At 38.4% G+C, this 26012-nt stretch overlaps 1 protein-coding gene and 1 long non-coding RNA gene across 9 annotated transcripts in view; one reads left to right on the forward strand and one right to left on the reverse strand.

Annotated features, from left to right (window-relative positions):
- The window catches only part of sash1a (SAM and SH3 domain containing 1a), a 919927-nt gene that overhangs the window by 770857 nt on the left and 123058 nt on the right, over positions 1 to 26012 (forward strand). Inside the window, exon 1 of one of the 8 annotated variants that reach the window (XM_039747554.1) lies at positions 16472 to 16963. The exons of 6 other annotated variants lie outside the window; for them this stretch is intronic. In XM_039747554.1, coding sequence (XP_039603488.1) covers positions 16961 to 16963 — 3 coding nt within the window. In that variant the 5' untranslated portion in view covers positions 16472 to 16960. Of the gene's footprint in view, positions 1 to 16471; positions 16964 to 25431; positions 25912 to 26012 lie in introns of those variants that run through there. One more of the 8 variants, XM_039747551.1, reaches the window with a different exon arrangement.
- Positions 1 to 26012, reverse strand: part of LOC120525341 — a 41780-nt gene that overhangs the window by 14051 nt on the left and 1717 nt on the right. The gene's annotated exons all lie outside the window — the stretch shown is intronic.

A 26012-nucleotide genomic window follows, 5' to 3' on the forward strand; every position in this document is an offset into this window, starting at 1 on the left:
AAAAAAGATCACAGTATTCCTCGATAAATGTACGAACAAGTGAGTCATGGTGCTCTTCTGTTGAGACTGTTGGCAGCCAGTAGAACAATTACAGTGAAATATTGAACAGGAAATTGCTGCCATCACCCTTAAAATTCTTGCGGATACCTTTGCTAATATGGAGCACAGTATCGATCTGCTTTGCAAGAAGGTGACCATTTCCAACATCAAATGTGACTGGATTGTTACACATCTATCAAGGTATGCACTGTATTCATTTTTTTTCTATTGCTTCATTATTACATAAGTAATACATCATAACTCGGGGCCCATCCAATACAATCTCCCTGTGCATTCAACCAATCAGTGTCTAGCATATGAAAGAGTAATATTTCCTAAAAAGACAATTTATGTGAATTACAAGATTATTAGATACACAGATATCGGTGATGCATTTAATACCATCACTATTCACCTGTGCTTACATTCATATTTTCATGTTGCTATCTCTCTTAGAGGTTAACATGAAGCTTAATCTTTACACAGTAGTACTGAGAACAAGGCAAATATCATTCCTGAATAGGGTGCTAGTCTGTCGCACACATCCAGTTTTGACACATAAATTAACTTAACACTGTCCTCTGAAGAGCTATGAACCAATCCAATATTGGTTCATGCTTTGTGCTTCATAATGTTCAGATAAGCTCTATCTTGTTGGAACCCTAAAACTGCATTAAGTTAATCCAGTAAAAGGTTGGCTTACATTAGCCTAACCCATCTGATTTGGGGTTGTGAGTACCCATTTTTCTTGTATTTATTTAATACTTTTGTAATGTTTTGCTGAGTGGCTGGCGCATCATCAGGAGACTGGCTTTCAATCCTAGCCAAATTACTATCGATGTGACGTTTGGCAGTCTGTTTCCCCCATGTCAAGGACATACAGGTTAAGTTAATTGGAGTCTTTAGTCAATGTGCCTTGTCATAGACTTCCCTTGTTTTCAGAGTTAGTATTTGCCTTTTACTTGATACTGTGGGGTAGGCCTTGACCTCCATGACCCTAAAATTGGATTAAGCAGCCTCAGTTAACAAGTAGATGGTTAGCATAGCTCCCTTTAGGAAAGGTAATGTGCTAAATAAACACAGAATGAGAAGTGTTTGGCAATTGCATGTTTAAGATATGCAATGTAGTGTTCAAATACTGCTTTATAGCACAGTCACAAAACTAATAATTTAATAACATTGCTGTATCAATTATGTAAAAGGACTGATACAACAATCTTCCGGCTGACTGAACAATGGCATGACTGCTCGCCACTGCTCTCTGGTAACTCTTTAACTTGACCGACTTATCTCCACCCAGACATCGTATTCCTCCCTCGTCGGAGATGCATCCACCGCGGGTCCCACCGGAGTATCCAAGCTGACAGTTCGAAAATAAATAAACTCCATCTGGTCCAGTTCTTGACGTCCTCAACGTAATTTAGGCAGAGTTGCTGACTACAGTGCGTTAGCCAGCTAACACCGTTGCTAAATGCTATAACGCCATTGTTAACTTCGGTCTGCTGAACATCCACTCACTCATGAGCAAGGGGCCTCTCATCCACGACCTCCTCACTGATCGTAAGTTTGACTTTTTCTGTCTAACTGAGACATGGCAACAACCCCATGACTTTTCCCAACTTAGTGATTCCACTCCCCCGGGGTTTGTTTACACCTCTCAACCCTGTGGCTCTGGCCGTGGTGGAGGTCTCGCGTTAATGTATCATGAGAAATGGAAAGTCTTGCTGTTATCTGTTTCTACCTTCAGTTCTTTTGAATCTCTTGTATGTCAATTAAATGGACCTATTCCTACTATTATTGCAACTGTTTACCTGCCCCCTAAACCAAATAATGACTTTCTGAATGACTTTGCTGTTTCCTTACACACTTATCTACTGGATAATATCAATGCCCCTATTACTAGAGACTTTACATCCTGCCTTGAGAGTTTTGGATTCCAGCAGCATACTGATGTTCCCACTCATTCCAAAGAACATATCTTGGACTTGATTTGCTCTTCTGGAGTTACCCCGCTTGATTGTACTGCGGATGAACTCCCCATAACTGATCACTTTCTTATTTCATTCAATGTTAAACTTGCACTTTCCAACACTAAGCGTTTCCGTCTCATGTCTTTCCGTAATATTAAGAATATTAACTTAGACTCTCTTTCCTCTAGTATTGATTCCATTATGGACATTGATAATTTATCCACTCCACTATAACACTGGACTTAATGGTATTCTTAACTCTGTTGCTTCATTAAAAACTAGATCTGTTTCTTTCTCCTTTTCTGCTCCCTGATTCACGCCTGAACTATGGCTTTTGAAAGCCAAAGGCTGGCAACTTGAATGGTTATATAAAAAAAACTGGACTCTCTGTTCACTAGGAGATGTACAAAAAACATATACTTTATTACAAGGACTGTATTGCCCAAACTAAACCTAATATACTCTCATTATTTCTTCCAATGAAGGAATCACCAAGTCATTCTTTTCACTACTTAACGATATCACACAACCCCCAGATTCTTTACCTTCTCACCTTTACTCAACTGAATTTTGCAATTCTCTTATGTCCTTTTTTAATGAAAAAATCCAGAAGATTCACCAGTCTCTCTGTACGGATTCCTCCAGTACTTAATTTGAATTTCACCCACCAACTCACGCATTTTCCTTTTTCAGCTTCCTACCTTCTCAGAAATCTCAGATCTTGTCTGTAAGTCTAAACTATCCACCTGTCAACTGGACCCCCTCCCTACAGTTCTAGTCAAAGCCTGCCCTCCTCTCTGGCCCCCCTTATCTCTGCTATAATCCACTCTTCTCTCACTACTGGTACTGTTCCTCCATCTTTTAAAACTGCTGCAATAACCCCAGTACTGAAAAAAACCTGGTGCCGATCCGACTAATTTCAGTAATTTTCATCCTATTTCTAATCTTCCCTTCATTTCCAAAATTCTTGAAAAAATAGTGGCTATTCAACTTCATCCTCATTTATCTCTAAATAATCTGTAAACAGTTCCAGCCTGGTTTTCGTCCCCTCCACGGTACAGAAACGGCACTTATAAAAATTACTAATGACCAACTTATGGCTGGTTATTCTGGTTTAATTACTATTCTCATCCTCCTTGATCTGAATGCAGCCTTTGACACTATTTGTCACACTACTCTTCTCAATGGATTATCTTCGATTGGCAGTACATACATACCACTAGACTGGTTCAGATCCTACCTCTCAGGCCGCATTCAGTTTGTTCAGCTTAAAACATTCATATCCCAACCCACCGCTGTTACTTCAGGTGTGCCCCAGGGCTCTGTCCTGGGACCCCTCGTTTTCATTATTTACCTCCTTCCCCTTGGCAATATCTTTCGTAAATATAACATTAGCTTCCACTGCTATGCTGATGACACCCAGCTCTATCTCACTAGCAGACCTACTGCTTCCTCTCCACCCTCCTCACTTATTGATTGCATAGCAGAAATTAAATCCTAGTTTTCTTCAAACTTTCTTAAATTAAAAAGTGACAAAACTGAGGCTGTCCTCATTGGTACAAAATCAACATTATCCAAAACTGATCATTTTTCATTTGTCATTGATAATTCCTCTGTCTCCCCTTCCCCATAGGTTAAGAGTCTGGGTGTCATCCTTGATAGTACTTTATCCTTTCAGTCCCACATCAATAACATCTCCCGGTCTGCATATTTTCACTTGTGTAACATTAATCGTATTCGCCCCTCCCTCACTCCCCACACCTCTGCTATCGTTGTTCATAGCCTTGTCACTTCTCTTCTGGATTATTGCAATTCCCTTTTCTTTGATCTTTCTCGCAGATCTCTTTATAAGCTTCAGCTGGTCCAGAATTCAGCTGCCACATCATTACTAGAACCCCCTCTATTCACCATATCACTCCTGTTTTGCAGCAGCTTCATTGGCTTCCAGTCCATTTCCGAATTCAATTCAAAATTCTCCTACTAACTTTTAAGGCTATCCACAACCTTGCCCCTCCATATCTGTCTGACCTCCTCCATGTTGCCATTCCCTCCCGCACCCTTAGATCCTCTTCCTCCATTCTCTTGACTGTCCCCTTCGTCCGTCTTACCGCTATGGGGAACAGAGCATTCAGTTGCTCTGCTCCCCAGCTTTGGAACTCACTACTATCTGAGCTTAGAAATATTGAATCATTTTCACTATTCAAATCAAAAGTTAAAACTCATTTGATTAAGACTGCTTTTTCTCTTTGATTACAGTGCGATCCTAAATTGTCCCTAGTGTGTGCTTCGCGTGTGTGTGCGCTCCCTGTGGTGGGCTGGCACCTTGCCCTGGCTTTGTTTCCTGCCTTGTGCTCCGTGTTGCCTGGGATTGGCTCCGGCAGACCCCCGCAACCCTGTAGTTAGGATATAGCGGGTTGGATAATGGATGGATGAATGCTCTGTCTGATTTTAACTTCTGTATTTTACTTTTGTTTATAATCTGTGTTTTGTGTATTGTTCGGTGCCCTTGAGTGTTTATAAAAGCACCTACAAATAAATAAAATGTATTATTAACAAAAAAAAATACAATAAAAAAATAATGCAACACTGGCTGACACCACCAGGGGCTACCAATTTTGATAGAGGTTGCAAATTAGTTTCTTATTGGGATGCAGATAAGGAATGTGACGACGCACCTCATGTGATTCTGTCTTATCCATGGACCTCTGGGCCAATTGTATTGCATCTGTTGTTTTTATAGTGTGCCATTTGACCAGTGTGGTGCTGAGGTGTCACCTGCTGCACTCGGGTCCCAGTGTAGGTAGTTCATTGTGTGGTGCATGCTCCCGACCTCTCTCTCTCCAGTTAACATGGCCACATGTCTGCCATGCTTAAAGAAACATGTTTATTTGGGAGACAGTGTAAGACTTTTGATGAGTTGAGTTGCTTTTGAAGTGATATTATTGATGGCCAGTAGTCACTTTGCCCATAATCTACAAGAATGAGTAAAAAAGACAGACACAAAACCAATTAATACAGAGGGTCGTTATCAAATATCCTTTAGCCAGAACATTATCTGTTCTATATAGCCTTTGTCATTGAGTATTTGTAAAAGGAATGTTTGCTGATTTTCATTTTCCTTGATTGTCAGTATACAGCTCTCAACAAAATGCTATATGCAACTCGTAAAACTCTTAACAGCTTTCCAAAACACCTCAGTTTCAAATAGATCTTTTTTTTTTTTTTTGTTTACTTGTGTGTTCTCATGACCTTAGCTTTTAAATACTCATTTTGGACAATGGACACAAACCAGAAATAGTATTTGAGTCAAGCACACCAAAAGAACAAAGGGCATTCCAGTTTAACTGTGGGTTTCCTAGTTTTATCTGAAGGAAACTCCATAAAGAGGTCAAGTGATTTGTTGCAGGTCACACAGAGGATGAGTCAGGGTTTCATGTCCGTTAAATGAATCACAAGGTCATCATTACAGAAAACTGCAAGCTAAGCATAGTAGAGCTGAAATGAAGAGCTTGAGAAGACAGAAAATTATACTTGTCAAATAAAAAAACAAGTTGGAAATAGTTTTTATAAAGTGTCAAATTGTAACTAAAACTAAAATGAAAATCATAAAGTATGAAAACCAGAGATTATTCATTTCTTATTCTGGCTAATACAGTTAAGTTGTCTGAGCCAGTCAATAACTCATTTTATAAAAATAACATGTTGTCTGCTTCATTAATATATTTGAATATTAAAGTACTTCTGGTTTTCATTGTACAGTATATAAAATTCCTCTCAACTTCCCCAAGGTTCCTCTATAGTGGGTTACAAGGAAAGTCAAAAGATTTAGAGCAGTGTACACAGATTCTTTTGAGTGAAGGCCTCCTTCTTGAAAAAATAAAATGCAGCATCATCCTTTGCCATCTTCTTTTTATATACAGCAGGAGTGGAGGAGGTTGTTCACCTCATTTCACATTGTTTTTTTTTTGCTGGCTGATATGGGATCAAGGGTGGGATTTAGGGTGGAGTGGAGGCTCTGTTGCTTAAGGGTCTGGGCTGGTAACTGAAAGGTTGCCAGTTTGAATCCTGGCAATGACAGAAGGAATGCTATTCTGTTGGGCCCTTGAACAAGGCCCTTAACCTGCAATTGCTGACCCTTCACTCTGACCCCAAAACCCTGTGTGTCTCTGGAGAGTAAGTTGGAATATGTAAAAAAAGACAAATTCCTAATACAAGAAATTGTATATGTTGAACAAAGGATTCAAAAGCACAAAAAATATGTCCCTTGCAGCCCATATGGGTCAGGATAGTCCTGCATGTCTGTGTTCTTCCCCCTGTTCTAAACTGTAAGATCCTTCTTTAGCAGTGTGATTTTGCTTTTAGGAGGCTTGGACTAACAGTAATTTGCAGCTCCTACATACTGTATATGAGCATTTATAACAGATGCAAGCGGCATATGTTTTCCAGAATCATCCCTTGGCACATGTAGGTTCTTGTCAACATTCAGTTGCCACACATTACTCAAGACTCTCTTAGTAAACTAATAAATTAGTGAACATCCTCTCTGTCGGGTAAAAGTTCGTAGACAGTTTATAAAAGTGTTGTTTTGTGTTCTTATTTCAGGCAGGACCACCACATTGCCCTTTTTTTGTTTACATTTGGTTTTTACTATTTTTATAATAAACAGAAAGGAAATAGTCAGAATACAGTGGAATAGACTGGTGTAAAATTGAGAGGGACATCTACCCAGGATGATTTCTGTCACCTTGTGTATTATAAGGACGGGATAAACATCCAATAGAGTATCTGACAGTGAAAATTATTTGAAAAGACTGGTAATAAAGGAGTAAGGTGTAAATATTGGTATTCTGCAAAATAGAAAAATAAAACACTGAATGAAAACATTATTAGATATGCCTATGCCTCCACCCTAAATGAATGCTGATGCACTATGTAACAGACACAGATGCTCGTGTAGTAACGCTTGGCATCCTAAAGGATGCCAAAGAATCCAAAGAGTACAAAATAGAGAGTTTATTCATACAACACAAGGGATGGATGAAATGAGGAGAATACAAACAGGCCATGTCTACTTGAAAGGGTGGTCCAAATACATATCTTAAAATATTACCATAGTACTCCCATCTCTCGCCTGTGAACCTCTCAGTACAAAGAGCTACAAGCCTGAGGCTGCTTTAAAGCTTTTGTTGACATCACTTCTGAGAAAGCCTGGAATCACTTCTGGGGTTTGGCTGATATAATCAAGCCACAGTACTTACTCTCAAGTGACCACTAAGAATACTTCATCCCTAAGACTTCCAAAACCCTTAAAGGGACATATCTCTTAGGCAGACTCAGGGCTGGAAATACTTTCACCCTCCCGTTCTGGACAAAATGCTATGGAGAAACAGCTGATCACCTGTCATATCTGAAGTTTTTTTTTTAAAGGGCAATAGGGTGACATGGATGGCTTGGGTTTATGTGCTGCATCTGTGAACCAGAAAGGTTCCCTACCTTCTACCAACCTTACAAGGGTCTGACACTGCTGAGTCATCTTCTGTTTCTTGGAGGAGTGTTACTTTCCTGGGGGGCTCCTGTTTATTGACTTTCCAGGACAATTAGTACATGCATATCACACCATGACAATTTCGGATTTACTTCACTGGCATGAAGATCACTGTTTGTCTGTCTATTTCTGTCTCTCTTAGGGTCTTGTGTGATTTTCCCATGCCGTCCTTTCCAGCCTGACAATTCCTTTGCTTATGACGCAGTAACACCATCATACTTGCCTATGTTGCTGTTTAAAAGAAGCAGGCAGATACCAATGGAAATCAATGCTAAAGTTTTTAGCAGATTGAGCAACCAAAAATGTTGCAGTGGGGCAGCAGGAAGTGAAGCTTGTGTGAAGAGTCAGAAATGAATTAATGTCGTGTATTTCTAGGAGTTTAAAGCATGTAGGAAGGCCTGAAGTTGGATTTGCATTCTTCAGGCACTTTAATCCATCCCAAACAGGAACATTGAGTTGCTTTCATGTTGGTAACTTCTTTTGTCACAAAATAGGAACAAGCCACAGAGACGGGGGTGTCAGAGGTCTGGTGGAAATTGTGCCTTTGGCACAAACCACACTTCTAGCCTCCCATGAGAGAGAGCGCGAGCCTGCAGCTGTGTAGTCTCTCTCAGTTGTTTTGTGGGTACTGCACCTGTGCTGGTCTTTGATACCACATGGAAGGCCTTTAATTTTCCTCGGCTCTACCCAGTGCATTGGTCTGGCAGATAAACCAGGCAAGTCTGCCTTCAACATCTGTCACATCAGTTTATAACAAACATTCCACATTTTTCATCCTTCTTATTGCAGAAAATTACAGCAGAGGAAGGGAAGCCTTAGTCACGTGGCATGTCTGCCAAAGACATAACTTTGTGCTGTAGAATTGGGCTGGGAAGGCTGGGACAGCAGGCAATGCATTTAAAAAAAAAGAAGAAGTTTAATTGGTGGTCAGTATTAGCCATGAGTTCACATTAATAGAGAAGTGGCTGGCCATTTGTCAGCAACATTTTGTTCTTTTTGTTATCTTAAAAGCCTAGTGTTTGTCAGACAACATATAAGTTAAAGAGTTAAGGCTGCTCGAGTGTAAAGTGACCTAAAGAGGCTGCCAAGCAACCAGTGGCTGCATGAAAGAATTTAAAGAAAGCTCTTGAATTGAGCCCCCAGCGATTTTTTTTTTCTTCAGAGCAAGTCATGTGTAATATATATGTATTTTTTGACTTGGGGGGTCTTTTATCCAGTCATACAACTTTGACTTACTGGTTGCTTTAAATTATCAGACATAATCAGAGATCATGTTACGCTATTTTTTGCAACATATTTGCTTTTTGGCCTGCACGTTAAAGGCTTGTGTAACTGGTAATTGAGGGAGCTGCAGAGTGTGGTGGGCAATGGTCATTAAAGTTTTTAGAAAGTGAATGCTGTCTTTCAGACTATATAGACTTTCCCAGCAACATTCTGGGTGTCTGCTGCTCTGCTCACTGTCCAAATTAAATAGAAGTCTGGGGATGGGGGTGCTCTAATGAAGGATCTGGCTGGCACGTGTTTCTCTCCTTGAATACCTCCCACCGTGCTGAACGTCTCATCTCACAAGGTTGTGCACAACTGAGGCCTTGTCCAGAAAGGTTTATGTAGACACAGAGAAACAACATCTGTATTTATTTTAGAGTCAGGAAGACCTGATGTTTGCAACCAAGAAGTGGGACTTGAGACCATAATTTTGTAGGATTAGACCCCACCACTACCTCTCCATTATTTCACCTGCCACTCATGTTGCATTGCCTATTGTGTTTTGTTTAACTGTGCATTTAAATCACTTGGGTAACACAGTGCTGTGCCTCACCGTTCCATTAAACTGTGTTTGAATCCTGAGCTTGTCGCTATTGGCATGGAGTTGGCATGTTCTATGTTTCTGTATCTCAGTAACTCTTCCTGTTAGATTAACTGGAACTTGACGTTATCCCTATAAAAGTAAGCAATGTGAAGCAACAATTAAAAACTGCATTTTGAACTTTTGGGTGCCGATCCAGTTCCACCACTACTTCTCTCGGTTTGGCAAGTCTCTTATCCTGCCTTTGTTTCAGTGGTAACTTGTAAAGTGCCTTGGGATGATATCAGCTAACCGAGGACACTATTCAAAATAATGATTGTCTGTTTGTTACTACAAGTGAATATACTCTGCAGATAACTGATGTCAAGGTTTGTCCAGTGTTTACAGAATAATTTCCTTCCACATCATCCAGGACCTGGATTTAACGGATTAAGAGATGGATGAATGTAAATCATTTTATGATAATAATTACTGTATATTTACTATGAAAGGCACTATGTACAATAAATGTATTTTAATCAATGGCTTGACAGCACCAGAAGGAAATAAGCTTGCAGGTATTTTGCTCCCAGCTACAGGATAGTTTCTCTTTTGGATATTTCATCAACTGTGATGGACTGCTGCCTTGTTCAGAGTTGACCCGTGCTTTGTGCTGCCAGGTAGGCTCCTCATCATGAGAATGTTATGTTACATTTAGATGACGTCAAGCATTCTGCTGTAAAGACAAAAGTGTAAGTAGGCTGTTGATATAGTGGAGTATTTAATAAGGGGTCTCTGTCAGCAGGATTAGGAGACATGATTTATCCTGTGTTGGATTCACAGACGTTAGTCCAGATAAGGTTAAGATGGATTAGAAGCACAGTATTTCATGTAGTACTGCTACTGGGAACAATAACATCAAATGATTTTCTGTGTCCAGCCTTTGCCGAGAGCAATGCGAGTGAAGCAGTGGGTCACTGACCTCACCTAAAGAGTTAAAAATTAAGTGAGTAGATTAGCACTGTGTGAGCCAAGAAAACCAAGTCCAAAAAAGAGAGCTTCCTGATAAATTTCATTTTGCAAGGACTGCCAATACCCTTGTTTTGGCTAAGAGACCAAAAGAATAGGTCAAACAAAATCCAAAAAGCAGTTCGGGCACATCAGATGGAATGTATTTACGGTACAAAGTGTGAAGTGACTATGCTATCTGAGAAAACTCCAGTAGTCATCCATCCAACCTTCTATGTATTTTCTGTACCTGCTTAATCGAATACCTTAGCAGTCAGTGCCAAACATGGCAGCACTGGTTGCAAGCCACACACCTATTCTGGATGTGTTGGCTGTCCATCACAAGACAAATACTAATACAAGGTCGATTTAGAGTGGGCAATCCACATAGCTCACACATTTTTGGGGCATGGTGGGAAAATCAGTACGAGTAGAGGTGAGTCCTCCTGAGCTGTTGGGCAGCATTTCTGACCACAGTGCCACATTGTCACAAAATCAAAAGCATTCATGAATCTCGTTAATTAAACATACAGTTATTATGGAAAGTAGCATAAAGAACTGACCAAGCATGTAGCCATTAAAAGAAGCTCTATTTCCTGGGATCATGACCTTTCAATGTGACCTGGGGCTCATCTGTTTGTTTATATACACCATTTATGTCTCACATGTGTGTGAGGGCCATGCTTTTCTTGAGGTGTTTTAGTGCTGTCTGGCAAATCTGCTGGCTGCACAAAGGGGAGGCTTAGAATTACAACTGGCAGCTCATTGAAATGGATATTTGACGAGCAGGCTCTCAATCAACAAACCTCCTATTGTCTCTTAATTAAATATGTTTATTAAAACAAAGACTCAGAGGTTCTGTTTACGCTGATTGGGGCTGGTTTGATGTCCTGCAGGTAGCATGTCTATAAACATCAGCAGGGTTCAGATCAGTGCCAATAGACATTTGCTTCAGCTAATGAGATTCGACAAGTATTGTCTTTAAGCACCTGAGGCTTGTTGAGATTAAAACAAGTGGGAAAATTATTTATAAGACAAGGAGAAGGAAGGGAGGAATTGAAATTTATTGACTATTACTAATTATACTTTGCAGAATCTGCAATATTTGCACTTGTGGTTCATTTTTGTTAGTGCATTTCTATGTCAAGGTCAGTTCAGGACTGTCCTACACTTGGTGTACAGGGTCAGTTATTATTGTATATTTATCTGATATAGCTTAAAAAATGTAAACACTTTACAGTTGTTTACATTGGTTTTATACGGGTAAAATGGCCTACAGAGGTGGGAATTAGTGGAGTAAGGCCTGCTAAGCCACATTGCCAGCCTCAATAATAATTAGGAAATGGCTAGAAAATGGAAAGATGTCAGATGTGTATTAGTTAAATTCTCAGCTTAGCATAGTGATTGATAACTTTATCTGCCTCATTTAAAAAAAATATTTTAATCTAATTGTAAGGTTTTATGTAGAGAAAAGCCAAGCAAAATGACACCTATTGGCTAACTAAAAAGATTACAATATGCAAGCTTTTGAGGCAAGTCAGGCCCCTTCTTTAGGCATGCAAATAAAAGGTGTCATTTTACTTGGCTTTTCTCTACGTTCATAATGGCTAACATGGTACAACACCCTAGTACTAAGGTTTTATGTGAAATTTTAAACAGGTTCTGTGAATGGATGTTTGGACAGACTAACCTGATGTGAAAAGTGTGCACTAATTAAAGCCAATGATATAGACGATGGCACTATGTGGAACTTTATAAATTTGTAATAAAAAAATCAAAAAATGAAAAGTAAATATTTGATGTATTGTATTTGATTTAAGTTAAGTGCAATTGGTGCCATTTGTACAATTGAATTCTAAATAAACATTAATAGCTCGAATAAAAAGAAAAGTTTATTTGATGGCAGAACTTGCTAAGCTTCACCTCATCTGTGACGATGTGAGTGTCTGTAAATTACATGTATTATTTATATTAAGGTGGGCTGAGCAGCATAGAGGTTAGTCCTTCTTTTCCCCATTCCATCAGTTTAGGATCAATTCCCAGCCATGTCACTATCAGGGTAGAGTTTTTGGTTAGGTTTTCTGTGTCTCTGCTTGTGGGGTCTTAGAGAATGAAGATCACTGTTTTCCATATGTTGTGGACAGTTTGTATGAGCTTCCTTTAATTCCAAACAACTTTGTTACGGCAGTAAAATACAGTTTATACGTCAACATGCTTGTGCAAGTTTTTTGTAGAGTTTCAGCTTTCCTCTTGCATCCCAAAGGCATGTAGGTTACGTTAACTGCTGACTCTAAATTGGCCGTTATTTAATGTGTGTATAAAGGTATCTTGTGATAGACTGCCATCCCTTCTAGGTCAGATTCCTGCCTATTTCGCTATGCTGCCAGAACCGACTGTAAATTAGTCTGTGTTATGTTGGACTGGTGTCTTATAATATTCTGCTTCAAATTGATGGATGTTGTTTGGGGCTCAGCCTAATTTTTTATACAATGCTGTCTTTGCTCTGATCTGCTGAGCCACACTATGTTGTTTGACTCAGTTATTTTTTCCTAATAGCTGTGCAAAGTATTCTATGATTTTAACTCAGTCCTAAAATGAATGTGGGAAGTTAATTAACTATTGTATAATATGATACTACAAGAATAACTTCATAAGAGAACATAAATATTAATGTGTGCAATAATGCAGATAATGTGCACACCACACTGTATCTTCCATTTCTAATATTTAATAATACATTTCAAATAAAGAAAATGTCATGCACTGTTACAAAATAATAAAAAAAATCAGATTGATTTTCTATGAGGCAACTTTGTGGTAGTACAGACAACAAGCACTATGCCTATCAGAAAACTAAGTCAAAAAAAGTCTAGGGATCAAGGAAGGCTTTAGTGGATACAGGCAGGGATGGGATCCATGCACATCAATTAGATTGTTATGGCCCAGTCAGGGGTACTGTATGATGATGCTAATTCAAGGAGTCAAATTTGCTTTCACGATGATAATTCTTTCATATGCACAGACAAAAAAATACTTTACACAGCTGAGTTTGCTGATACTAGCCCGGAGGAAGAGGGAAGCAGATGCCTGATGGTCAAATTCTTGTTTGGCAAGAAGCAGAGTCCAAGAAAACTCTTTAGATAGATTAGTAGGGCACAATGGATGTAGTGTAAGTGAGCCCCAAGATGGACTGGTATTCTGTAAAGTGCTGGCTCCTGCCTGATGAGAAAAGGCTTATGTAACTCCATTACAAAATGTAACCATGTCTGAGTGACATCAACTTCTGCAATGAAAAGATTAGACTACCCAAGATTCTCCTTTGTCTTAACAGACTAAGACGCCTGCTTATCCGTACCTCTATGGGGAAGACACCATGAACCAGTTTCGTGCCCTGATGTACTAGCATACACCTAGAGTTTCTGCGTTCACCACATTTATGTCTGTTTCTCAGGCTTCCTGCAACTGTGAACAGGGAATTGTGGGTCGAGAAATTTTTAACGATGTTTTACTGTAATACTTTCAAAGAACAGGTCGTAATCTATTACTTTGCATTTGACAGTTCATTTTCAAGTTTGAAGTAGCCTGAAGCTAAACGTGAATGGGGTGCACATCCATTAGTAAGCGCACTCATTCATACACCCACAATCACTTATATCAGACCTATTTAGAGTTACCAAATAACCTAACTTGCATCTACCGTATTTGGAAAACAGGAGAAAAACTGGAACACCCAGAAAAATCTTCAGACTTGGGGAGAACATGCAAACTCCTCATCAAGACTAGGGGCCTCATTTATAAAACTATGTGTGGATTTGAGCATGAAAACATGCATACAAGCCAAAACAAAAACACCAAAAAAAAATCAAAATTACTAAGCCTGGTGTAAGCACATTTTTATGCAATTTAACCTTTATTAATCACAATCACCTTGTAAATGTGAATTACGTGAACATACCTTTAAATGCCGTCCTGATAGATCCACATATGAAGAATGCTAATCAACCTAGTATATATGCAATCATGATGCTGTAGAGCATCCTCCCACCTGATGCATTGAGACCCTGCCACCTACATTCAAGCGTATCTGGCTGTGCTCCACAACTGAGTGTGCAAGATTATATGTGGCATTATAGTGTCTACTCTGTGTTCTGGGAGTCAGAGAAAGGTGTATGGCACCAGGGTCTGAGTGGGTAGCCGCTATTACTTGGTGATTTAGACAGTCACCTTACCAACAAGCCATTTACCACATACAGCACCATCAAATCTGGTACATCTGGTCAAAGTTGTTTTGTATCAGAATCACAGATTGACCCAGGCCACTGAGTCACCACATTTATCAGTCTCGTTTTAGCATCACGGATGACTTGTGCATTAACAGAATGTCACGGCCCACCAGTTAACGAAAGCAGCTTTATTCTTGCTACGTGTCCTTATTGGAATCTGATTGCAGTAAAGTACTCTGATTATGTTAGGAAAACAGGACACAGCTTCAAATTGCCTTTTTATGCTGACAGAGACATGTTATGTTTTATGTTTGTACACCCACACCATATGAAAACTGGATTTAGTGCCTCACGCATTGGTTAATGGCTTCCAACATAGCAGATATGATGGATTGAAGCTTGGCTGAGATACTGTTGACCTGTCAGCGAGTTCCCTGAGGAGTGAGGAGCTTGTGTGTATGCAAGCTTTATAAATAAGATGAGAACCCACAACCATGGACCTGTGAGGCAGCGACATGTACCACCATTTGCTTGATCATATTACTTTTTTCTTTCAATAAACATGAGACTATGCTGACGAACCATAAAACCTGAAATTGGATAACAATTTCACACAATTTGCTCATTTCATTAATAGAAGATGCTGTATGGTTTCCACAAATTTCCACTAACTTTTTTGTTTAAACTGCTGAAGGCTTACGAAACCAAAATTCTCAAAATAACTCATTTTTCACACTTAAATGTTCAAATACCTAGTTACATTTTATGCATGTGTGTAAATTAACAGCTTATAAATTAGTTTTTTTCTTTAATTTGTTGTAAGATTACTAAAAATGTCTTCCTCAGTAGACAAAATTGGACATTGATATTTTTGTGTATCAGATTATAGGCTCACAGGAAACTCATTTCATTAGGCATAAAACAGGAACCAACTCTCTGGATGCCAGTAATTTGCAGATCAGCAGAGGAGGAAGTACTTTTCTTAATACTATATTTTTGGAGTTTTTCATGCTCTGAAATTGAAAATTCAAAAAAGCAACCCCTAATTTTTTCACCGTGAAATGTAAAACTTTTCTACTGGCTTTCTTCTGTGAAAATCTAATTATCAGCATTTTTAGAGGGCTGTTTCTATCACCATCTTTCTCTTGGTCCTTCACATCACTAGAACTGCTGTTCGCTGGATGTTCAAGATTTTTTTTTCCCAAGGACGCTCTGGCATCTGGAGGCTTGTTCTCTGCAGCTGTTGCTATTTTCCAGGCCCCACTTTCAGGGAATGTATTCTGGCAGTGATAACTGTCTGGGAATTCTAGATAAATGTCCGATTTCTTCATCACACTTAAATTACTCAAATAGTTTGCCTAAACGTAAAGAATAAAACGTGTTTGATGTTTCCTTTCGAAAGGGTCTGGCTTTGGTTATCATGTTGGGGAAGTCAGATGTCAGTGTGTTCATTTTGGCTATATTCATACTTTGGTTTTGAAATATGTAGCCAGATTGTTTTACTCCTTCGTCATTTTGAGTGAATTAACTCTTCAAGTCGGAAACTATTATACAGACATACATTGTAACATCAAAATAATATGCAGATTTTAAAGGATTCAAGCAGAGTGCAAATGTATAATTTAAATACTAGGTGGCAGTCCTTCCAAGAAAGCAATGAATCATTTATTGATAACAATGGTTTAGCTTGTTTCCTGTGTTGGTTTCATTACAAAAGGGGGATGGGGTGGTCTTACATATTCTTTCTTTTTTGTCCTCAAATGAAAAGGAACAAGGAGCTGAGGTGGGAACGAAAAGTCAGTAAAAAAAAAGGCCTGTTTACAGTTATTAGCCTTTCTCCCAGCAGGACAGGCCACTTCAGAGCCCAATGTAAAGACCTCCTGATGCTTTGGGGGATGAGAGGGGTGAAAGAGGAAGGGCCACGGCAGTAGCGACAGCTCTGGGTGTCACTCTCCCACTTCCAGCTTCCTGTTGTTTGGCTCCAGCAGGGCAAAAGCCAGCCGAATGCAAGAGGGAAGTGGCATGCCTGGCTAGCAGAAAAAAGGAAAAAAGAAGGATTGAAAGGAAGAGCAATGTTTCTTTAGCCCAGGAAAAAAATCATCCAGCTGTAGGGACAGAATGATTTAAAGTGAGGCAAAGGAAAAGGGCACTTGGAAAAATCTCTCTTAGTTTTTGGATTCAATGAGAACGCTGCTTACCGTTTTGTGGAGGAATGTGTTCTACCATGGCTTGGGAGCTTGTAAACTTTGTTGGGACTGCTTTTGCTCTGTCAGCTGGGTTTTGAGTTAATCGGCTGCATTTTAGCCTTATGGACGGAATAAGCTGAAGAATACTCTGTGGAGTAGCATTTTCATTGGAGGGAGCTGAGCGTATATTCCTTTAGAGTCACATGGTGAGTACTTTATACTGAGAATGTGGAGAAATCCCTTACACTTTAGCTTAAAGCAGTGTGGGCCTATCTCCTTAATTGCATATAATTGTATATTTAGAGGAAGCAGACAACTTGGGTTTTGCTTTAGCATTAATTGCTATTTTTGTAACTGTATTGTATCAGAGAATTATGGAGAAATGCATTACGTTCATTCAACATAATCTGTTCCACAAACCTCAAATAAATGGGTTTGGAAAATAGAATTGTGAAACTTTTTTTAGCCATTTCTTATCCCTTTCTCTTTCTTTGGTTACTCTCTACAAAATAAACATAATATTTTGTATGCAACAGGCTATATATTTAATTTATAGAAACTTTTTTTTAATAGGGAATGGACCCCACTGCTGGGGCTATAAAAACTCAAAGATCTGCATTTGTTTCCATTACTTTCGTAGTTATAAATAAATATATTGGAAGGCACCATAGGAAACTGAAAGAATTCGTATTATTGATTTTCCTTAATTTTCATTCCAAGTAAAACCTAAATAAGCAAGTGGTGATAATTAACAAGTACTACAGCATTTTGTATTATTATTATTATTATAACAAAGTCAAAACTGGGTAGATGCATCAGGATTAACGTTACTTCCAAGTCTTTGAATCTGCTTTTTAAAGGCAGTCCCTTAAATATTGTTGCTTTATTATGTATCTGAAATTTTATTTCCTCACAGTTATTGATAAATTACACACGTACATGTGTATATTTAGGGAAAAAATACAAGTACATTTTTTATTTTTCAATATAAAGAAGTAACAGTTCTTTGATCTTTTTTCGGAGTGAAGTAACGTTGTGCTCATATTTTCTTAGGTTCAGTCAGACTGCTACATAATTTCTGTAACTTTTATATTCAGTATATATAGTGTAGCCCAGTCTTTCCATTTATTCAAACCACTTAGCCAAATTCAAGGTGAGATAATGTGGTTACAGTTAAACTTCATTCAGACAGCAGCTTCAGGCAGAAGACAGAAACAAAGCAGGAAAACTTTAGAGGCAACAGTCAGCCTACTGTGCATGTCTTTGGGATGTGGGAGGAAATCTGAGTAACCTTAAGAAAACCCATGTGGACCCAAGGTGAACATGTGCATACTTCTCACTTACAGTGATTAGACCAGTATTAAAAAACAGGAATCTGAAACTGTATGCCAACTTACATACTGCATATAGTAAATGAAGGGCGATGAATTTAACAAAAAGGAGAATTTCTTTAATGAAATTATATATGCAATAAACCTAATCTGTAACCAACTTGTGCTTGTGGAATTATTTGGATACAAATGTACACTCTTAAAAATCAAGGTGCCAGAGTAGTTCTTCAAAGAAAAGACCCATCCACACGGAGGTTCTAGAAAGACCCTTTACTATAGTTATTTAGATCTAAAACAGGCTCCACACATTAAATAGTCATGTACAGAAGGTAAGACAACTGAAATAATAATGGGTCATTTTTTTTATTGCTGCATACAATCACACAAACTATGTCCAGGTTTTCTTGATCTGTTATTGTCCTGCTCGGTAGTCTAGCATATGTTATAGGTTCAGATTTGTTTCTACTTATTATAGAGTTTTTCTAAAGCACATAGAACCAACTTCATAAGCAAAGAATTATTCCCAGAATGAAATGGTGCTTTGATGAGCAATAGTCCTATGAGGAACCACATAACCCAGAAAAGAACCATAAAGTACCAATTAAGAAACATTATTTTTAAGAGTATAGATGTCCAGATTTTCTTCATTATGCATAGGTTCAGGTTATTTTGAAAGAAAACTCTAAATCTACCAGGTTAAAGTTCATATGGATGTGTGATTCAGTGTGTGCCCAGTGCCAGACTTGCATCTCATTCAGAGCCAGTTAGGGCTTATTACTCTGAATACTCTGTCTACCATGTTCCTAAATTTGATTTCATTTTTGAGCTAATCAGACAGTAAATGGATGGATATAAATTCAAATTATTAATGAATGTTTGTTATCCATTATCCACTGTAACTAGTCTAATACTGTAAATAGTGAGCAGATATTTCCAAATGCCTGAACCATTTTAGTAAAAGTCACAAGTTTACTCTATGTCTTCACATTAAAATATATTCAGTATGTCAATTTCCAATAAGGTTATTACATTTTCTGCTATGTAAGTCTTGAACCCTCAGTTTGTCTTTTGCAGAGACATTTTCATTGCATATTTTAAATGATATTAAATCATATAAGTAAAAAATAATGTAACTATTAATATAAAAATGTGCATAGATATATGTCATTGATTGTGTTGCATGGTGTTTTTGTGTTGAATATTTAGTTTTGTTTTAAATTTATTTGAAAATATACAGTCTCTAAATGTGAAGTATGGTATATAAAATTAACTGAATGGAATGTATATTATGGATGGACTTTATTTAAAAATTACTATAAACAAATTTTCTGGACTTGCCTATTGCCATGATTAGGAGCATGTGTCATTTCAAAAATGAGCTTTGTGATCATCATCTGCAATCACCCAAACATTTTAAGAACCCACTTTTCCCCCAGTACATCTACTGGGGTGAATGATGACAAATACACCCAGTGCTAGACATTTCTGTGTATTTACTTCTGTCACAGTATGCTGGTGTCTAATCAGTCACACACTACGTGTGTAACTTGCTGTGAGAATTAGGATTTTAACTGCAAAATTAGTAAGATCTTACTGTCATCCGCCCATTTTAAATGCCGCTTCATTCTAAGAATGTGTAGCCTAGCATGAAGGGTGCAGGACAGGAGCAACCCAGTCAATGGCAGAACGATCATATGTATAACCATATTCAGTCTTATTCGTTTACAGTCATCAGTTGACAATACTACAGGGCTTTGATATGCGGGTCAACGGTTATACTCGGAGAATTCGCACATTGACACAGAAAAACGGGCTCCTCCAGAATGGCGCGGTTTAACTCGTGTGCATCTGCCATGGGCTGGTGATCCACTGTGCCTTCAGCCTTTTGGTATACATGTATACTCATATTGGATGAAGTAAACTTATAAAATTGATGCAGTAATACGGTACTTTGGGTTGAGCCTTTTCTACATCTATTCTGCGAAGCCACTTTAACGGGGTGGCATGTCCCGGATGATTAGTTTTAAATAACTTACCAACAAAATAAACCAGAGACAACTTGATCACTGTATGGAAACCGTTACACATTGCAGTAAACTGATAAAAACGATAACTGAAATGATTAGACCAATGTGTCGCACGTTTAGGATGCGAACAATACGAATAGACTTCGAAGGGTTCGGTGTATGTAGGTAAGCCTGCTGCTCCGTCCATCGTTTTTAACTGCCCAATAAAAATGAATAAATAAAAAAAAATAAAAAGTGCGCGGATGGATGTGCTGGAAAAGGAAGGATGCCCTGAGACTATGTGAAGTATCCACGAGGATCCTGTTCTCTCGTAAGAGGACTCCTCTGTGTTTGGCAGTTCTCGAGGCACAACCCGTGCAGACAGATCTTTTAATTGCGCAATTGCTGCTCGTCATTCACTATGTGCCCACTGTATCTAGGAAACTGGAGGACATGTCTCTCAGCAAAGCGACGGGGACTTCCAGTAGTTCCGAAAAACAAGAATAGGAAAAAGGGTAGCAGCAGTCCGTCTAGCGTGAGATGAAAATAACCACCTCCTCTCCGGTCAAGACGCACGAAAATACGGTGCCTCCTGGACATGACGTCACAAAAACAGGACACGCCCCACACGCAGGCGACTGTGAAAGAAAAAAAGTTGCCTGCCCTCACCGCTCACTACACGCATGTTTCTGCTTGTTTAAATTGAGGTATGTCCAGTTACAAAATTGATGCAGGTATTCCAGTCGATGACTGTCACTCAGTCGGCCTTGTAGACCATCACTGATGCCTTCTCTACACTTGCAAAGGCGCTGCTGGAGGTTCAAAGACTGGTGGGATTGGGTCCACTCCCCTTAAGGATGCCTTCCGTGTTGAGCTTGAATGCTCTACCGAGTTAAAGTTGATTTCTGTTAATATTTCAAAGATACTGAATCATTGCCCTATGCTGGAAAAGCCAGAGTGGTAGTCCATGACAGTATGCCACCTTGTTGCAGAATCCGTTTACTAACATCAGTTGACTTTCTGGAAAAAATTGGTTTCCGAATTGGATGGATGGGCAAAAGTATTGATAATTTCAAAAGATGGTTACAGAGCTTGTCTTTCTGTAAGATAAGATAACCAGGCAATACAGACTTGTTACTAAAGAATTGGACCTCAACAGGTGAACTAGTTCCTGATGTCAAAGTAAAATTAGTGTGTTATTTTAATTTACTTATTGACCAAGACTCGCAAGAAAAATGTATGTTCTCGAAAATTGAGTTAACTGGTAGCTGACACATGGAACAGAACTTGTAGCTGCCCATCAACGTGTTTAACTGCAAGGAATATTCAAAGCCTGGGCACTTCTGAAACATTTTAGTACATGAACAAAGCACTTCACCATGGCTCGCTTTATATAAAATAATTAGGTATTAAAAATAAACATATTTACTTTAAAGTAAATTGTGAGTAATTTTTCAAAAATGAATACTTTCAGAGTGATTTACTGTACTGAAAATATCCCACAGTGATTACAAATGGCACCAAGCCGCCTCAAAATTCATTCTTACTTTCTTGACAGAATAACAGTCATCTGAAATGAGAGATCTGGACTGGGTATCATTCCCTTCTGTACACCCAGAGCCTTTGTTTTTCAATTGGAGAAAAAGGAGACTTAAAATTTGCCTAAAGCAGTATGAGATGATCTCTCCACCCAGAATCCTCAGGTCTGCCTTTTGTATTGCTTGTTATTTAACTCTATGTATGTGTGTGTGTTTTGGTGATAGTGTTAGTAGTGTGTGGCAAATAGTTTATAAAATCAAATCCTAACAAACATAATTTGGTTGTGAGGAGCTCCAATTTTAATTCAGGCACACCCTCAGGAAAAAAACTCTTACAACCAAATCCTGAAAACTACTTAGCTGTCTATTAAGCATGTCTCTGCTTATCCCTGGGTAAACCCACACTCCGCTGAATGAAGTAATAAACAATTAGAGGTGATGCAAGGATTGTGTTCGCTCTTAGCTCACAGCTGAAGAGGACTGAAGCTGGTGGTGGTTAATCAGATCCCAGGTGTGAATGGTGTATTAACAATCAATTACTGAGGCCACAGCAATACAAAAAAATATATATACACACGCACACGCACACACACACACACACACACACACACATATATATATATATATATATATATATATATATATATATATATATAGTGTGTGTTGAAGCTGCTTATTTTGTTAGTCCCTTAACTGGATTTGTGCAAAACCACGATAGTTTTTATTTCAGAGGACTCTTAGGTTCTTCTGTTGTTTTAATTCCTTAGATCCACATACCAGCTCTGCAAGTCAAAACAGGTTTCATTCTATGTACATCTTAAGAATATTTTACAGTTGTTAATAGTACAATTGATTAAAAGAATAACCATCAGTTAAAAGTATTAGGAAGTGATGCTGCATAGAGGCACACAGACCTCGTTGAAAATTCTGTGATATTTCTACTCAGATATACACATTGTTTCCAAATGTTGCAGACATTGCAAGTGCTTTCCTTTTGAAAAAGGGTTTCTCAATCCTGTTCCTTAGGGAACACTGTGGCTGGCCATATTAAATCTTTTTACAGTCATTTTCTAACTCAGGACATTTTTTGGATTTTAATGAAATCCCTTGCTTAGCCAAACTAGGTTACCTTTCAACTGGCCAGTCTGGGACTGATTCTAGATTTATGTCCCATGCTGCTCAAATAGATGCAGCAGGTTTACAGTGACTCTGAACTGAGTAAGCGGGTTAAACAATGGAGGGATTTGTAGTTTGTCACATTTTAAACACATTCTGGAGTCTATCTCTTAACTCATGTTAATTTTCCATTTTATTTAATAGTTAGGATTTTGCTCTGTACTTTGTTTTAATGAATTATTTGAATGCAAGTGAACCACATTTTAACAGGGGTGTAAGTAAACAATCCAAAGTAAAAATGAGGCTTTATTCATAAAATAATATGGAAGGAAACATTTCCCTGTTAAACCTAATAGAGTGAGTCTACACTGTTGTAGAAAAAAAATCCTTGCTAAATATAAAAATGAAAAGTAAACAAAAGTTAGAAATTTCTGGATTTAAAAATAAAAGTAAAAAACAGGAAAATGGAAGATTTAAAAAGTGAGAATTTAGTTACTCAGAGTTCGGTAAGACTGACGAGCAGTATTCATGAGGTTGCCATAGGTTCTGAACTGAGGAAGACTGAGTTAGCTGCAAACAGATTGCTAAAATAAAAACGAGTACTGACAAAATAAGGACAAATTGAACTTTTGTCATTTTATTTTCCACTCTACATTACCCAATGTTAGAATTGCAGAGGGGAAGAGCTAACACTAGAGGTATTAGGTGCAGGAAAAGAACCAACTCTACATAAGATACCTAACCACCACCACCACCTCTTTTCACACATACCAAAAGTCACTTATGGACAGCCTTGTTAGTGTGACCAGTTCAACTGACACATTTACATATATATCTTAACATGTAATGATATGTTGGCATTTAATCATTTGCATATAATTGTTATTAAAGGTAGCACATTGCAAGTGCTTTACTTGACATTTGACTGAAATAACTAATGTCTGGTTTTATTTGCAAATTACCTTTTTCTCACCCTTCTTAGAGGTGATACATTGTAATGTTTAAAATAGTTTTAAAGTTGAACATATTGACAAATGGTTCTTCGTTTTTTATGCTTTACATGTAATTATACTGTATACAATTATAATAAATAACACTTCTAATGACTGTTTTAATTTACCTGTTAATTATCTGTCATTGTGTTTTATGAATTACTCTGCATCAAGGTACCAGCTTATAATGGAGGCATTCATGTCACTGTTTGCATATAGCCTCTATTTACAAATGTTGCAAGTGTTAACTGTTACAGTATGCACACAGATAACAGTCAATAAAATAACAATATACAATAATAATATAACAAAATACACTGTACATGGGTTAGAGATGTTAGAGTAGAACTGCATAATCCACACTTTAAAAAGTTGTTATAATCACACCTTTTTGGCCACAAAGACTGTTCAATGTCTAAATACACTTAATCTGGTTATACGGTTGTGAGAACGGAGCTAATTCTTGTAGCATTTTGTGCAAGGCAGGAGCAAGCTTTGAATAAAGCACCAGTCTCATGCCCACATCCACCCAGCCAATTTACAGTCACCAGTTAAATTAGCAGATCTAAATGTAGATGGGGATTTTTTATAAACCGTGTGTAATCCTTCTTCCTTTGGCCTGGCAATCACTATCATTTTGACCAGAATCTCACCAAAAATCTTAAAGAGAGATCAAAACACAGACTATTGCTCTTGTCCCAGCACGATCAGATGTAATCATTTTGCATTTTCTCTTGACACACATTTTTCAGAAACAAACATTTATCAGTCTGACTGGTATTTGTTACAGGTTACTGAAAAAATCAACTAGATGCTTTATATTTCAATCCTAAAAATACACATTGACAGATGAAATATTATAAACCTAGTAACCTATTGTTTCGGGTATTGGAAACTAAAATTGTACACATAAAGTTTAAATGGAAACCGGGTGGTAAATAATGACGAGGTGTAACTTAATCGAGTTCTGGCTGTAACAGTGTTAAGATGTTGGGCAGAATAAATGATGATGAGATATCACACAATTTATTAGTAAAATCATCCACCGATGGTACATTTCAGACATAATGGACGAATGTTTCGAATTAAATCGTATATTATGTATGTATTGTTCATCTTTTGGTGAACTAGTTTTTATCCACAACCCATTCAGTACAAATGGATTTTCTTTAAATATCCATCCATTTTCTTAAAGTAGTAGCAAAAATAAGCATGTGTTTGTTAAACAGTATTTTCATCAGCTGCCCGCAGCCGTGCTTTCAAGAGCCTGAAAATCGTTCTGAACAATCCAGCCAGACGCGTCCTGCGCTGATCTGCCCACTGCCCCTCCCTTCAGCATAGTGGTCTCTGAGTTCCCATGCAGAATTGGGCCCCGCGACTCGTCGCGCACCTTTTGTTGCTAAATGATGGTTCGTTGGGAAGGGGGAAAAGCAGTCATGTGCGGCTGGGACTTCGCACTTTGTCAAGGGAGAGGGGTGTTTTGACGATATGTAATAACGCTTAGTATTAGAGTTACGGTTCATATAACTTTATCCCTTTGAAGGTTAGTGATGTATAAGTATAACTGCTATTTCAACGAGGACTTAGTACAGAAATAACTTTTTTTGTCTGGTAATATAGTTTTAATTTTGAAAACCCCTACAAATAGTAATTGGTTCAGGCCCGCTGGCTCTCTGTGTGTTGTTGCTCTTACAGCCGCGCTAAAAAAAAGTTATGTGCAGGAATGTCAGCGGTGGGATGTTGAAAACTTTCTTTGTATTTTACGTGTGCCAAGCGGCAAGGGTCAGTCATTCGGAATAAAACGTGTACATTTAGTAACCCTGTTTTGACTTCCATGTTATTTAATTATTTCCATCAATAAGAAGTGGAAAAGGAGGAGACGTTTCTATTGGAGTCGGGCTTTCTGGATTCCCTATCCGGTGGCTAGCGCTTGCCAAGGCATGGTGAGGCTGTGCGCGAGTCAAACAACGCAGTCGTGTGCCGAGAAAGCAGGGCATCGGCGCCGTGGAACTGGATCTCCCTGCATTAACATTTATGTTAGCTTTGTGAAGGTTCTCTGAGACTTTAAAGTGATGGAAGACGAACAGACCGTCGGAATCGCCGACACCTCATCGGATGCTGACCTGCCCGACAACTTCTCCAAACTGTGGACAGATGTAATGGGCATGCTGGTAAGTAAGCACAGGGGTGTGTTTGTGTGGTGGGCGAGCACAAGTGCTGTCTGACTCAGGCTCTTCACTCGTGTGTCACCAAATGGAGCTTAATTTGCCCA

This window comes from Polypterus senegalus, chromosome 3 (assembly GCF_016835505.1).
Source record: "Polypterus senegalus isolate Bchr_013 chromosome 3, ASM1683550v1, whole genome shotgun sequence".
NCBI classification, from domain to species: Eukaryota; Metazoa; Chordata; class Cladistia; order Polypteriformes; family Polypteridae; genus Polypterus; species Polypterus senegalus.